Genomic DNA, 17,276 nt, shown 5'->3' on the forward strand with positions numbered 1-17,276 from the left:
TCAGATTTTAAGTCATAATTAGTCACATCCATCTCTATAGAGCGAATGATGCCAGAATACAACATGACTGATGTAACACAACTTAATGGTTATAATTAAAAGGGAACATGCCTCTTAATTGCATTGGATACCTGCTAATCATCTGGACAATGGGAATTTGATTCAAATTTAGGGTATTAAATGGCAGCAGATGGACAATAAACTCTCCACTAAGCATGCATACACTGATGAGCACTCCATTCTGCCAGTTACCTCCATTAAGGATATGTTGGTGGCATCAGTCAGTCCCCAAAATGCTGCATTTGGTGCTGAAATAATTGCTAGTGAGGAAATTTTGATAAGTTAGTTAAAAAATAGTTGATGTGCTTTCATTGTTGCTGCCACATTAGCATAGACAGTAAACAGCACATTTGTTCTAAAAGTGTGGCTCCAGAGTCTTCTGTGTAATGGCAGTTTTGTAATTCAGTTTTCAAGAAACTGAGGTCACTTCCAGATGAACTGTTTAAATGAGCATCCATCCAGATTTCTTTTCACAGATTTTGTGGGGAGGTATGTCATGTGCCTGATCTATACCTTACACAACCTATATTCATAAATATATTCAAAAACATATTACACAGGGGGGATATCACAGGTCTCTATTTTTCTAGACATGCAAGCAAACTGATGCTGTAAAACATGCCCCCTGAAACTTCCCACCATGTGTAGGAAGTGGGAAGGATAAAGACTATATTCTTGTCATGAAGGCAGACACCAGAATCCCCTTGAGTGTCTGTGTGCAAATTGACACAGCTGCTAGTGTTCACAGATGTTCTGAGGTTGAACACACAACATACATATGCCACTGGCTGATTGACTACTGATTTAAACAAGGCTACTGACAAAAAAGGAATCCCAGTTTTAAATTAAGCCTGATGTGAATTGTGTGGATAAATCCAAACATATTATCCTGCCATGGGCCCTTAAGCTTTGCAAACAACAATTATATATGTTTACAATCCTGATATTTCAGCCACTTGCATTATCTAAGAACATGCCCCAAATTTAAAATAGTCCGCACTGAACCTTGCTTATCAGCTCCACTTTTAAACAAAATGGCATTTGTGGTCAAAAGTTATTTCACCACCACAAGAAATTGCTGCTGGTAAATTTCTGGTTTGCCCTATTTGCTTTGAAGCTTGCAGTCTAGTATAGTTTAAGAGACATCATCTCAGCCAGAAACAGAGTGGAACAATGCTCAGCTGTAGATGCCTTTGCTTTTGTCATTCTAATGTACCTACCTGAAAGGTCATATACTAAGCAATGAAAAATACCAGCCTAGAAGCTTCTAAGAGATAATCAACTGGAAAAATATGAGGCTTTATTTAAGAGACAGGAGTTAAATAGCAAGGAAATCATTTGTTAGAGAAGACACACACAGATTCAGTGGGACACAGCCAGCCAGAAGGAGCTTGAGGAAAAGAAATGCTGTAGTTGAATCCTGGGTTCAAGTTGCCTTGGATATTTTGAAGGTTATTTCATTGACATGATCTAAAGTGACTTTAGACTTTGTAACCAAGTTAAAGGAGCCTTATTTAAGATCTAGGGAGTAAATTTGGGGAAAATAGATATATCTAAATAGCTTTTATTTGAATCTTTGCTCAGAATATGTAAAACAGAAATCTTTTCTCAGTTATATTTTTTTACATTTAGCTTCTCCAGGCTATTTCCTGAAACCACAACACAAAAAGGGCCAAACAATGATTTGGAATTAAATGTGAACCAGCTTAGTAGATAAACTGCCTTCTTTAGAGCCTTCTGCTTTTCTGTAAGTACTGTAGAAATACATGGGACTTCACTGGCCCAGTAAACAGAGAGAGAGGTTTGTGCCACTGGTGGATCATGGGGACTCAAATTTCAGTGATGCCCTGTGCAATCGCCAAAGTTCATTGTCCCTCCGCCTTTCTCACTCCATTATAAATCATAGTTGTGTTATATTTGAAAAGCTTATTTTAAATAATAAATCCACAAGAAAAACAAACCTAACCCTTGGGGTTTTTTTTACAGTTAGGTGAATGAGCAACATCTACCGTTTTTCAAACTTCCCTGAAGGAAAATGTTCAGGTTTCTAGTTTTCTTTCTTTTTCTTTTTTAAGAAATGTGATCAACATTTTGTCACTATTCATTGGCTTAGCAGGGATTAATGCATCTTATACCTTCCTGGGCTATACATTTAAACCAGCAATTTCAAAATTATTCAGGTGAATAATATCCTATATTTACTCCCAGCCTGAGATATACTGCATTTTTCCGTGTATAACACGCCCCCATGTATAAAACGACCCCCATTTTTAACACTTATTTATATAAAAAAAACCCCTCGTCTTATACACAGAAAAATACAGTATATATCTCCTTATTAATCATATGGCAATGAACTCCAATTACAAAAGGATTCCTCAAAACAGATTGCTATGCATCATTATATCATTATCTAGTTCAGAACTTGCTTGTTGTGCAACTGAAAGCAAAGCCGATTATACCATGCAGTATAATTTGATGCATCATCATATATTCATTTTCAAGATGCCATTTTGTTTGCACATACTAAATTTGTTTGTACAAGGGTAAACACAGGCATAGTAAACTCTATGGATCCCACTTAACAAAAATATTCCAGACTGCGATTTACATAAACGTTACTTTCACACAATTAGCTTTGTTTCCAATTTTTAAGACTTTTCAGTTCAAGTTTTCTCCATGTTTATGAAGGCTACAAATTTTGAAAATTAAACTGAATCCCCACACAATCCCAAAATAAGAATGGAAATTGTTAATAAAAGCATCCAAGTGAAATTGTGAGACTTGACTAGTGTGACATGCAATGGAAATGTCACTTGTCATTTTAAAGATGTAAAAAAAAAAAAAATCAGATTCTACTATGCTCTGGTTGCCTGAAACTGGTCATTCTACAAGATTTTGTGAGCTCTGAGCAATGCTCTTTTAAGACACTTTTTACACACATGGAAGTTCACATAGATTTTCTTCAAGAGTGAGTGTAATACAAATATAAAACCTATACTGGCCAGAATGCTCATTCAAACAGAGCCAAAATGGCAATTTAACCTTTTCTCAGCTGGCCTTTTATTCAGGTAGTAGTGCCTAACACTGTGTGCTCCCTTATCCTGGCCGGCTTTTCCCTTGGGCAAGAATGAAGAGTGTTGGATGCTTCTTCCTGAACATACACAGAACACCTTCAGGCAGCAGAAGTCAATTGTGAATACTCCTCCTGCCACAAACAACTCTGGGAAAGACTAGCTGAGAGCCACTAGATACTACTACCTGCAGGGATTTGTTCTGCTTGAGGAAGTGGAAGAGCAGCAGTGCTGAACCAGTTCATTAATTTCAATGGATTTCAATGGATCTACTCTGAGTAGGACTAGCAACTCAATACAGCCCTAGTTTTTCAAAGGCCTTTAACCTCAGGTCAAATAAAATGAGAAACTATAGTTAATGGAATACTTGCTGGTTTGAGCCCAAAGGCTCATTTATATTTTGGTTTATTTAAGATAGGATAATTGAGCATGGATAGTGTAAATAAACCAAATACTTATATTCTTATGTAAGCCACTTTTGTGATTACCTAGTATCTGTCATTTGTGTACTGTATAAGGATTAAAGGTAAAGGTAAAGGTACCCCTGCCCGTACGGGCTAGTCGTGTCCGACTCTAGGGTTGTGCGCCCATCTCACTTAAGAGGCCGGGGCCAGCGCTGTCCGGAGACACTTCTGGGTCACGTGGCCAGCATGACGAAGCTGCTCTGGCGAGCCGGCACCAGCGCAGCACATGGAAACGCAGTTTACCTTCCCGCTACAAAGCGGTACCTATTTATCTACTTGCACTTTAGGGGTGCTTTCGAACTGCTTGGTGGGAAGGAGCTGGGACCGAACGACAGGAGCTCACCCCGCCGCGGGGATTCGAACTGCCGACCATGTGATCGGCAAGTCCTAGGCGCTGAGGATTTACCCACAGTGCCACCCGCGTCCCCCTGTATAAAGATTAGAACTGCTTAAATGTGGTAAATGTGAAGTCCCATTGATTTCTATGAGAGAGGGCATACACCGGCTCTCCCATGGAAATGAATAGGGCTTCAAAACCCTTTACAGTGGTACCTCTGGTTACATACACTTCAGGTTACAGACACTTCAGGTTACAGACTCCGCTAACCAAGAAATAGTACCTCGGGTTAAGAACTTTGCTTCAGAATGAGAACAGAAACCGTGCTCCAGCGGCACGGCGACAGGAGGAGGCCTCATTAGCTAAAGTGGTGCTTCAGGTTAAGAACAGCTTCAGGTTATGAACGGACCTCCGGAACGAATTAAGTACTTAACCCGAGGTACCACTATACTTGGATTGGGCTGTGTTCTATTCTTTGTTTCTTGCATGTGCATGTGGCTCTATTAGTTTGCAGCATGTGTGCTTGTGATATTGGATGACATGCTTTAGAACAATTTCCAGGTGGCTGCCATAAATAATCTGACTCAAATTAATATTCGTAAGAAAGTGTTTTTTATGTATGGCACATACCCTGCAGTGAGTTTTTAAAATGTAAATGTAGATTACATCCTAATGGGTCACGTAACACCTGGTAATAATAGATATATCATTTCTGCTTTTTTATTTTTGAAGCGCTAATGAGTATCCCTTCTTTACTATTTTTCCCCCCAGACTAGGCTAAGTGCTTATTGCTGCAGTTCTTAGTCAGGGTAGGAAAGGGAAGTCTGCCTAGTACAATCCATTAGGAAATCCAAGCCATAAATGAAATGACCACAAAGACCTATCAGTTAGCAGAAATGCAGCAGCTGTACATATTTATTGTAACATAACACTATATTGTTGCAGAGATGTGCTGTTTAAAACATGCATAAGGCAGGTGAAACGTGACCATATTACTTCTCTGTTTGAAAATGAGAAGGTGTAGAGTGGCATAACCTCAAATACATAAATAAACATTAGACTAATGGGGAAGACAGGTACACAACAAGTCTGGCAATAACAGTTCAAAGGTCACTGGTAAATGTGAAACTTTTGCAGCCTTGCAAATTTGATCTTATACTATATTCTTTTTCAATGTGCTGCTTTAGCACATGCTATAAAAACTACAAGGGGCTAGTAAAGCTTTATCACACCTTCCTGAAATGAGGAGCAGAAGGGAAAATGTCTGAGCATTATAGTCTACTCTTGTTCACATGTATAGATATACCAAAGAAATGCAACTAATGGAGAAATGGCATTCCTATTTGATTAAAAACCTGAAGAGGTATTAGTTAAAATCTTGACACCAATAACTGCTAAATAGTCCTGAAGTAGTTTGGCTTCAATAGGACCAGTGCTCCCCACCAGGGGGTACTCAAGGGCACGCAGTACCGGCACCTCTTTTTTTGTTCAAAAGATTATAAAAAGGATTTAGTAGGCACAAGGTAAACTAAAGCTGCAGCTTTTTCAAGCTGAACTGGCATTGTCTAAAGACATACTGTATGATAACTTGCAGATCACTTTATGTCCTAGTGGCCATCTTGAAACCAAAGGCTCAGCTTGGTTGCTGGAGACCTACATAAGTTTTCTGTACAATTCTTCATCTTTAGTTATTTTATTTCATTTTTTATTTAGGTAATTTATATACCATTCCATACTTCAAAGAAATCTCTGAGTAGTTTACATCACAATAAAAACATCAGAAATATACACAAAAATCATAATAAAAATTCACATTTTAAAGCAGCACAAAACATATGGGGACCATATTAACCACTAGTAGGTCCAAAATACAAAAATACAACAGAAAGAAAGAATCTTCCCACCAAATATAGAAGCATGCATTTATAGGTATTAGAAGTTATCTGTTTACACAGACTGAGAGGCTATTTATGCAACACAGTTGTCCAAATAGAGGGTGTTACTATGATGACTATTATGGGGAAACTCCTGTGAAAATATGGTGCTGGTAGAAGAATACCAGCATTTGTGGAAATAGATAATCTCTGAATCTAAAGCAAGGATGGGAAACCTGTGGTTTCCCAGATGTTTACTGACTTCCACCAGCCACAGCCAGAATGACCAATGTTCAGGAATTATGGGAGTTGTAGTCTAACAACTGGAGAGCCACAGGTTCCTATCCCTCATTGAAAGTTCCCACCCTCAAAATGCCTATGGGAGAACGCCTTCTCCAGTATAAACCTTCCTGTGGATTAAAAGATAGTGGTCCATATCGCTCTCTTTATTGTGGCCACTAATAATCACTCAGCTCAAATTCTGCCCCGTTCCCTGGTTTGTTATTGGGGGAGCCTTGCAGCACTTTTGAGTGCTTACCTCTGTTCTGCAGCAGACAAATCACCATGTTAGATTACCCAAACATCAACATCAGGTTGACTATTGCATTTTGGGTAATCTAAAATGACCAATGGTTGCCTCCGACTGGAGCAGAGTGAAAGCAACATACCGCAGTAGGAAACGTGCAATCTTGGCTGATGTAAGTGATTGGCAATGGTAGAGCATGGAGGTAACACACAACAGCAGAAGGTGGGGGTCCAGGTGGAGCTGTCCAATGGGGTACCATGCCAAGGGCCCACTAAAGTCTGAACCCCAGTCCTGACTGCGTTTCATCATCTGGCATAAAGCACTCTTACTCCCTTAAAACTGATCATATCAAGCATCTGATAGGCACTGTGGCATAATCCCAGTCCCTGATGACTAAGTGGCACCTAGCTTTAAAATGTTCTGTGCCAATATGTTAACTTCATGAAAATGCCCCCCCCCCCCCACAAATCAAAAGGACCCCTGGAAATACTAAACCCTTCAAAAGAAACTGAAAACAAACCAAATGACAACAGCCATTTCAAAGCAGTCCTCTTCTGATATTCCCTATATAAATTTGCTTATTTCTATACCTTCACTCCAGAAGATTCAAACACAAAAACAAAACTCAGTATTTTATATTTATAAACTTATAATGAGTAAGTGGGGAAAAATGTTACCACAGGCAATTTAACCTCCTTTGTATTTGGATTACATTAGCTTGCCAAAGATACAGTGTGGAGGAATCCACAAAGGTGGATCTTTTGGGTCCAGGAGCATGTTCACAAACTGATGTTCATGCAGTACTGTGGCTTGATACCTGTATGTAGCGATGAACAGACATTTCCAGTTTCCTGGAAGGTTTATCTGCTTACTTACTTAAGGCTTTGCTATCTAATACTCTCCTCCCCCTTCTTCTCTTCTCTTTGTTCTTTTCACATCCTTTTCTGGTCCAGCTCAACTGCAAACCTGTAGCCGGGCATGTTCCAACTTTTGTGAATTTTTGGTGATAGCCAAAGATAGTCATACTTAGAGAAGAACCAGTGAAATTAATGGACTTAAGCTACTTAAATATATTGGATTTACTCTGAGTATGACTTGTCTTAGTTGGATATCACATTTGCTTTTCCCACATCCACCAACAGCCATCAACTCTCTGTAAAGTTCTGAGCAACCTTGCCCTAGAAATATGGTAAGTATTCAGATATATACAAAAATCCTTATCACGTTTTCTATAAAAATCACGTTTTCTATAAAAATTCTGCATAGTGAAATCTTGTTACAACCCTAATTGTTAAAAAATAAAATTAGTGGTGCCTCAAATATCCATTATGTGCTCTGCCAAAAAAGAGCACAGCATCATTAACTAAAACTGAAAATGTCATCTGAAGGAGCTGCACATATATATTATTTCAGATGCATCTTCTTAGCTTCTAACTGTGTGTAAACTAAAACAATTTTCAACCAAATTTCTTCACAAATCATGTTAATCTTATTATCTAATTTCTTTTGAAATTATCACTTACACTATCTATGTTTTTTTAGGTACTGCCAACACTAAAATAAAAAACAGAAATGTCTGCAATGCTTAACCCAAATTAATTAGAAAGAGAGAATGAGAGAGCAACAGAGGATCCACTGGAGTCAATGGAAAGAATTCAAGTCACCTACAAAGGACTTTGGATCAAGCTTTTAATCACAGTTCTAATCCTGCTGTCAGCTGTAGCAAGTGATAAACGCTTCGCTAATGTTATCTAGGTAGGTAGCAAAATGCTAAATGAGATTTGTATTCCTGCTGCTTTCCTGCATAGGTTTTAAGATTCCTTTCAGCAATAATCCTTACAAAATCGTAACTGCAATTAGAATACTTTTGGCTCTTATTTTTATGGCACAGTATCCTTGCCTGTCTTTACAGTCACCTGACTTGACAGAATGCAAGTACAACCAGCTGATAAAAACTGATTAAATAGGGTATATATTAACAAAAGTCTTGATAGTTCAGCAGAAGAGGTGCATGGGTAAGGGGGGGGGGGAATGGGAAGACACTAGGATTTCTAAAATTAAAATGTCACCTGAGATATTGCGTAGAAACAGTTTCTCTGTATATTGCACTCCTTATACTCTTACCTTGTTCCTCTTGAAGTATGCTCTTCGACAAGCTGCAAAGCACTTCTCGCTGCAGAAACATTTCACTTCACTTCCCATACTCAGAGAATAACGCTTGATTCCCACTTTCTGGCACCAGGCACACATTATTTGTACATTTGACACATCATCTTCTGCAACGAAAAGACAAGAAGAGTAAAATGAGCATCCTGTCAAACATCCATACGCTACACCTCAAACATCTATTTCAGTCATCTTTCTTGTATCTACTTCTCTGTAAGCAATCAAATATTTGCACGGTTCTGTTTGCCTGCCTGTTTGCTAAAGCAGCTGGTGACAGGCTGCCTCATTCTTCAACTGTCTAGAAACAATTATCAATTTTATAGATTATCCAATGCACTGCCATTTTCAGGGTTTTCAGCATTTTAAAGAAAACGCTGAACTTTAATTCATTAAACTCAGAAACTGACACCAAAGAATATTATAACATTCCCATTATTTATAACTCTAGAGAGCTGAATCAACATCATCTGCTCATGAAACTCAGGAGCTCTATTCATCTGACTAATCTGAATAGGTTAACACATGGAAGAACAAGACAACAGGAGTTGGCAATGTTTTGTCCCCAATGGCCACAGGCATGCCAGTAGGTGCAAATAGAACTGGGTATGGACATGAGCCTGGGCATTGGGCAGATAAGGCCTCTCTCTCTCTCTCTCTCTCTCTCTCTCTCTCTCTCTCTCTTTTACACACACACACACACACACACACACACACACACACACACACAATTGATTTTCCCCTTCCCACAGCTATGCTCATCACAACTGCATTATCTACCGTACATCCAACCAAACAGCTACTTAATAGGCTTGGGAACCCACAAATTACATGCGAAGTCCAGTGGTGGAAGGAAGTGACTTAGAGCAGGCAGTATGGAATACCTACAAGAGCTGTATGTATCCCACAGGCCACAGGTTATCCACATGTACTCTAAAACATGGCATTTGATCCTGTTTGGTCCTGTGTATGTAGAAATAAATAGAAATTTCTCAAGCATGACCAATACTTGTGTGAGCCTGTTCTTATGATTGCTTATTTGTAATTAAGTCCTATTGTGTTCAATTAGATTGATCATAGTATTGTTACCTTAATATAATTGATATATACTGGTGGCATATGCTGAATTCACATTAAAATGTATGTATGTATATATGCATTATTTAATTGAATTATACTTCACCGTGCTCTGCTTCCTACAAATTTAAGGATCATGCAGCATGGTTCTCATGGAGTTCCAATCTGCATGGACTGCATTTTCATGCGCATGCATTCTTTATGATCACACTTCTCTGTTCCCTTCTCCTAAGCATCCTAGCTTCAGAATCATTCAAATCTTTCCAGACAGCCAGTTTTCTGTCACAGTTTCCTGCAAAGTTTCTGACCTAGTGAATTCGAAAGGATGATAAAACACATAATCTCTGTGCATAAAACACAAACTCTCATGGCTTTAAAGATGAAGAGCCTGATTAAATCTAAAAGCTCATTGTCAACATCGTGCAACTTTTATTGACAAATATAAATCACAACACAAATTGGGAGTGGGGAAAATGTTATTAAACTGGCAATATTTATTCTGTTGACATTAATCAAATGTGGCACATAGTTTTGAGTTATAGTAGCTGGGGAAAGGAGCCAAATGCCTTTAGTACAAATTAGTTAGCCAATAATTCTGCAGAATTATGACAGTGCTGCTACACAACAAATCCTTTGCAGTGGGAATGGGATGGTTTTATGACAGATTCTCTGAACCTTGAATTGTTCATAGTGCATGGACTACAAACTGGTATAGTAATTAGTCTTTGGGGCATCTTTATAGCAATCAAACAGAGTACCAGCATTGTGATCACTGTGGCAAACTGAGTTTGAAAACACAAGCTTGGGTTCCTAATGCTGCTTTCTTTGATACTGACCTGCTGAACTTCTTTTCTGAAAGTGGTTCAACATCCACCCCAGTATACAGTAAAATCAAGGCTGCAATCCTGTATTCACTTACCTGAGAGTAAATTCCATTTTACTCAGTGGGACTTACTTCTGAGCAAATACACACACACACACACACACACACACACACACACACACACACATACTGTGAAGTTACTTTGCATATATGACATAAACACTGAACTTGTCATTCAAGGGCACATCCAGAGAGCCCTAATTTTAGGGATCCATTGTGCTATTTCAACAAATATAGATCTTATAGTTCAGACCTGGCTTCAGTCTACACTGGTTGACAAGGATTAAAACAATGCTACTTTGGTCTGTGCTCTCCAGAAGGTAGTTCCTAGATGATGCTGTAGCACTAACTGCCCAATGGAAAGGCACCCTGTTTCCTTGAAATGAAAGCACTACCTGAGTTTCCCCTGCAATGTAGCAGTTCGAAAGCACGTCAAAGTGCAAGTAGACAAATAGGTACCACTCCGGCGGGAAGGTAAATGGCGTTTCTGTGCGCTGCTCTGGTTCGCCAGAAGCGGCTTAGTCATACTGGCCACATGACCTGGAAGCTGTACGCTGGCTCCCTCAGCCAATAAAGCGAGATGAGCGTCGCAACCCCAGAGTCATCCACGACTGGACCCTTTACCATTACCTTTAAAGAACTGCGCTATAGCTCTTGTCCACCAGTTTGGAAGGCTGCTGTACATCCTATGAGTCATTTGGCAATTAGAGTCATTAGAAAGTTTGTCATGGCTAGAGGAAATAGTAGTATGTCTGTGGACTGCATTAATATTGTTCAGGTACTAACTATACAAAAACTGTAAGTGGTCCTTGTGAAATATCCACTATTTCAGACAAGGAGAATGGAATTCAGAAGTTATGATCCTGCAGACCAACTATAATTTACATTCACATTTTGACCTGTTTCACCTTATGGAATCCATCAGATATGAGAAGCATACACAAAACACAAGCGTTTTTCAAGATCTGGCTTCTAGCTAAAACACATGCATTTGTTTTGTACTGAGAAAAGCAGGGTGACAGATATCCTTTGTCAGATAACAGGATAACAGGGATGGGTTCAAGTGATGTCAGTCACTCAGACAAAGTACAGGCAACAGTATCAAAGTTCATTCTTTTCTTTACTGTATTTCCACAATCTGCAACATTGTAGATATAGAATTCCATATATCTATAGTAAATTGACTCCCAGAAGGTAAATCCATCACTGATATATACAACAATGTCCTATATAATCGGAAGGTAACTTGAAGATGTTAGTAACCATGACTCACTATATCACAGCTGCATTTATCTGAGGTAGTATCAGAAACACCTTCTCCACAACTCCAGCCAGCTATCTCAAACACCAGCTATCTCAAACACCCTTTCCATAGCAGTGCCTCACTGTATCAGCAGCAGCCCATTTGGTACTGGTCAGCTGTATGAGTCATGTCTTCTCTTGTGGCAGTCCCTGTCGCCCTCCCTCCTCCCAGTAACAAACAGAATCAACTCCCTCCTTCTGTTCTTCTGAGTTTACCAGCATATACAAAAGATGGAAACTTCCCCACTCCCATTTAAAAGTTGTGCCATTCCTTGTGGCATTTTCATATTCTCTATTATGCCTTGCTGAAAAGCAAAAAGAATGCTACAGTGGTCAGTAGCTGAGAGCAAGCTATGAGGTTCCCTTGGCTTGCAGCACAGTGAAGCACTTGTATAAATTGTTCCCTATAGGTGGGGCAGGGCAGGAAGAACAGCTGTTGCTAGGCAGAGTAAAAGACACTAGCAAGAGCCACTGAGACCAGAGCATGGATGGCTTGGCTTTACAGCCGCTTTATATTGGCAGCTCATTGACTTTTTAAGTGCCTCCTGTCTCTTAACCATAGCTAAGGAGTTTGGGCATCATGCTAAGCTACGGTTAATATAAACCAGCCACAAATCTTGATCAATGAGCTCCCATTAACTATAGTTAGTAAACCATAGTTAAGCTGTGTTAAGCCTGCATTTGAACAATCAATTTTAGCTATGGTTAACTTAATAATGATTTATAACTAATGGGGCAGTGTGATGTGTGAACAGGGCCATAACTAAAATAGCATCATCCACACACAGGAGAGTAGTATCAGCTGGTTCAGCGGAACCCTTAGGTATGAAGAAATACAGAAAAATAACCTATGGGGATTTTTTAAACACCAGAACAAACCAACAGAATGTTGAGTGTCTGCTGAGCGGTAGGAGGGAATAAAAGGCACACGGATGGAACAGAGTATCATGGGAAATGGCAGCACTAACAGGCTGAACACGAACACTCCATACTGCAATATTTTGTTCCAGGCCCCCACTTGGTGATTTCCTCCCCCTTCCTAAACAACAATATACAATAATAAATATTAATTGGTACTAATATTTATAAGAACAAGTCTGGAATCTACACCAGAACTTAAGCAAACCTGAAGTTGTTTTGCCATTGCTACAAATAAGTCAAGCTTTCCATGAAATATTGCCTTAAAAGTAACCAAATACTCTGGGTAGGATTCAATGCCATGCTCTTCCAGTCATTCTATCAGGTCAGGGTAGAAGAGAGGCAGGCTTTTTTTCTGAATTTTTGTTACTCCAGCCTCAGGCTGGCACTGCAGAAAGGCTCAGATCAGACCTGTCTCCAGCTGCTTGGCTGACTTAGGATGCAGTGGACTTAGGATGCAGCTGTCTCCACCCTGACCTGATTCCATCCCATTTTAGGGCATTACATTAGCAGCAGCAATAGCTTATTCGCAGCCACTACATCATCAACAAGTTCAGCAGGGGCCTCCAGAATCTCTGTTGTATCCTAACCCCCTCCAGCATCATGGTAAAGATTGCTCTGCCCATCTCCTAAAATATCAATCTGCATGCTTTTATACATCTAAGTGAAGAAAAACATTCTTTACTGCTGGTATCTTTGTTGTGTACCTGGAATATGGAGCAACAAACGGGAAGGAGTGTGACTTTTCAGATCATGTGTCAATCACCCCAAAATCTTTATGTTAATACCCCCAATATGAGCTACTTGCTATTAAAGTAAAATCCTGCTAACGAGCTACCTCTTTTTCCTCAGTGCTATAAAAAACATATTTAGACCACCATGTGTTATAATTCAAACACAGTTTGGAAAACAGAAACAAAACAATATCTGCGCTTGTTTATCTCAATAAACATCTTAACTGTTGTAATTAGAGGAGGTGATATTATCAACACATTTATTATCCTTGCTGTCTAAGGACCAGAATGACTGTCTCTGCCATTCATATAGCTAATAGATATTCAAGGAGTTCCAGCTTGTGTTTTCTACTCCAGGGTTATGTCATTAGAGGTGGAAGCAGTACTTCCCTTAACTGTTGTACAAACAGCACTTATACGTGTCTCCTTATGGTTTTCCAGCCTGTGTATGTTTCATAATGAACAATGCAATAAACATGGAGCGTTCACAGTGTTAAATCATGCTCCCAGTGGGAACAGTTTGAATAACAAGGTAAAATTATCACATTATAATAACTAAATATGCATCAGGCAAAAGCATGCTTCAATTAATCATCAAAAGTTTGCAGTGTCATTTTAAGTCTTAATTAAGAAGAACGTTTCGTTGCTCTTCCCCCTCCCTCTTTCAGTCTGAAGTGAATGAATAAAGCCAGTGGAAATCTAGTATAACTAAATTGTTCTCATATCCTCTCCCCACCCCCACCCTGGCTTTATTTTCCAAGAAGTTTATCAGCAACGTGAAAGCTTTAGGCCTATGTTATATAGAGACGAGAAACTTTCAAATTCAAGAGCTTATCTCTGTTTGTTTGCTTTTAAGAAAACTGTTAAGAGCTCACAGGAGTGAAGAATTTGGGTTTTTTGTCTCCCTCTTTTAAAATCAGATATTGTTTTTGACTTGTCAATTTTCAAGGTAGTAAATATTACAAGAAACATATTGACAGGTTTTGCAATGTTGCCTATTTCTGAAGTGTCTAGTATTTCCTAGTATATATTTGCCTTAAGGCTGTTTTCATGTGGTAGTTTGGCGAGCCACCAACAGACAGCTCAGCACACTACAGAATGATGGGAGCCATCTCATCACAGCAGCAGATGAGAGAGGAAGCAGCAGTGGGCAGCCCAGGCAAGCCACAGAGGAACAGTCACAACATCTCAGCTGCTATCCCACTCTGCTGCCACCACTGCAGGCCACCTCACTGATGTTTTCTCAGCCTCAGCAGCATATGGCAAGGAGGAGGGGCAAGGGGTGTCGAACAGTTCCTCTTATCCCTCCTTAACTCCCCATCACCAAATGTATTTCTCACCCTGGGCTCACTTCAGGTGTTGGAGACAAGACTGAAGGAAAAATGGCACCAGGAACTATTGCAGGGAGGTAAACTGCCAGTCCAGGAGGGGTGGGATTTAGTACCTCCTGCCTATGCACCATTAAAAGTCAGAATGTATGACAGAGGAAGAACCACATCTTCTGCCATTGCATCTGTACTTCGGACCCAGATCTCCTAGATTTAAATCTAGTTCTTCATATTTATTTATTTATTTGTTAGTTAGATTATTTATATAAACCAATGGTCTCAGGGTAGGTCGCAGTAAGTTAAATAAAAAGCAACGTCAATATAATAAAATCATCAAAGCTCAGCAAAAGAAACTGTATGTGTGACAGCCTTCAGCTTTTATCTCACTGCTCTTTCAAATTCAGTGGCTGTGTAAAATGTCTTGAACTGGCATCTAAAGACAAACAGTGTGGTTGCTAGTCAAATTTCAAGGGGCAGTTAGTTCCAAAGCCCTTTGGTACTGCCATGGCTCTCCTACACAAATCTCAGCTTCTATGTAAGAATATACAGAGAAAGACACTCCTTCAAGTATTGCTCATTAATTCCCACCCGCCTCATTCCTATCTTTCTGCTTTTTATATTTCTCCTTTTTTACCAGTATGCCAACCTGAATTTCACCTATATAGCTGACAAGATTGGTACATTATATGATTCCTAATTTCTTTCACAAACCATTAACAATGCTCTTTGCTACATGTTGAGTCTATATTAGGTCTATTTCTCCCTTCAATTAAGTCAATAGAGTGCAACAAAACTCCCAACAACTTAAACAGATACACATTTGAGCCTGCTGTTATATAAATTCAGCAATTACTGGAATGTATACAACAGTAAATAATAACATAGCAATTAAACACCCTACTGTAGCCATAACAGTTACTTTTGCAGTTTATGAAAAACAGCACCCAATACAAATGAATCATACCTCATATAAACCTCGAGAAATGCCACATGGGAGAGAATTGCTCCAGATAAGAATGTCACAAAAATATAAAACATTTCAGCACAGTCTCTCTAGGGCATATATATTTGATCATATCAAGACCTTCAGAGGCAATAGACAGGATTTCAATCTGAACTGAAACACAGTTTTCCCTAGATGAGTTCATCAACATGACAGGCACATGATATTAATATCACTACTATGGTTGTTTAGTTACATGCTTGATATTAATCCTGATAATCTTCCTTTATATTACTTAAATACTTTCAGACATTATATAAAATGGGACTTATACCCATTTTTTAAGATTCCCCATAAGAGTATATGAGGAGTGGCTTGGAACCTGAATTACAGATCAAAATGAACAGAGCAACTCAGAAATCGCTTCAGATTTTCTAAAAGCACAGATACAAGATGAATCTTCGGGCCCTTGCATATCCCTAACAAACACACCTTCACACCTTGACAAGTATCACTACTCTGAAAAGGCTGGAGTGAACAAAAACATTTTTAGAAAATGCTGGCTGCTAAAATATACTATATATCCCACTGTGTTGAAATCATTACCCGTCTAAGTTAGTTTCATGTAAGTCCCATTGAAATCAGTGGGAAAATTCAGTCATTACTTAGACTGCAATCCTAAGCATATCTACTCGTAAGTAAGTCATAAGTGATGCTATTCCCAGATAAGTGGGTTAGGATTGCAGCCCTAGTTCCCATGGGAATCAATGGGATCTAAGTGCAACTAATTTAGTTTGGCTTTAATCCAATGACTTTTTAAAAGCACTTAGCAAGAGAAACCGTTAAGGGTTTCCATGTTTCTGCAATTCTTGATCAATCATTTATAATTGTAAATAGAATATTTTATAAGGAAGCAGTATCTAACAAGAACAGAACTTCTGCCCGAGGTCATTACAAATTAAGTAATTTACCTGCTGGTGGCTTTATGAAAGGTGGTGGAATTAATGGTACAATAATGGGTACATTCCCATGCTCCTTCAATCCTGCTGGTGAGTCTGAGAGTCCATTTCCTGTGGTAAGCCCCGGATAGCCTGCGTTTATGTTGTAGGATGAAATAACACTGTCTTCAGGTAATTTTGTTTTTGGCAAAGAATTTTCTGTTTAAAAAAAAAAACAGAATACATATAAACATATAACATATAAAAACTGCTAATCAGATATACTTACTTGGGGACCAACTAACTCAGCATGCCTTCCTTTTGGCCATGAAGCTTGTGGTGTGAAGAAAGCATCCTGCAACCATTTGCAAACTAATACATAGTGATTACAGTGGTACCTCAGGTTACAGACGCTTCAGGTTACAGGCTCCACAAACCCAGAAATAGTACCGTGGGTTAAGAACTTTGCTTCAGGATGAGAACAGAAATCATGTGGCGGCAGTGGCAGGCCCCACTAGCTAAAGTGGTACCTCAGGTTAAGAACAGATTCAGGTTAAGAACGGACCTTCAGAACAAATTAAGTTCTTAACCTGAGGTACCACTGTATTCTTAGATACTGAGGCATGTGAGGGCCTAATTCCTTCCTGCCCTTCAT

The 17,276-nt window shown here is 39.2% G+C and overlaps 1 protein-coding gene across 3 annotated transcripts in view; it reads right to left on the reverse strand.

Moving 5' to 3' along the window:
- SOBP (sine oculis binding protein homolog) overlaps positions 1-17,276 on the reverse strand; it is a 134,765-nt gene that overhangs the window by 93,450 nt on the left and 24,039 nt on the right. For 2 of the 3 annotated variants that reach the window (XM_028723091.2, XM_028723089.2), the window contains exons 3-4: positions 16,655-16,840; positions 8,460-8,611 (exon numbers count right to left, since the gene is read on the reverse strand). In XM_028723091.2, the coding sequence (XP_028578924.2) occupies positions 8,460-8,611; positions 16,655-16,840 (338 nt within the window). The remainder of the gene's footprint in view (positions 1-8,459; positions 8,612-16,654; positions 16,841-17,276) is intronic. The other variant, XM_028723090.2, reaches the window with a different exon arrangement.

This window comes from Podarcis muralis, chromosome 3, assembly GCF_964188315.1.
Source record: "Podarcis muralis chromosome 3, rPodMur119.hap1.1, whole genome shotgun sequence".
Lineage (NCBI taxonomy): Eukaryota > Metazoa > Chordata > Lepidosauria > Squamata > Lacertidae > Podarcis > Podarcis muralis.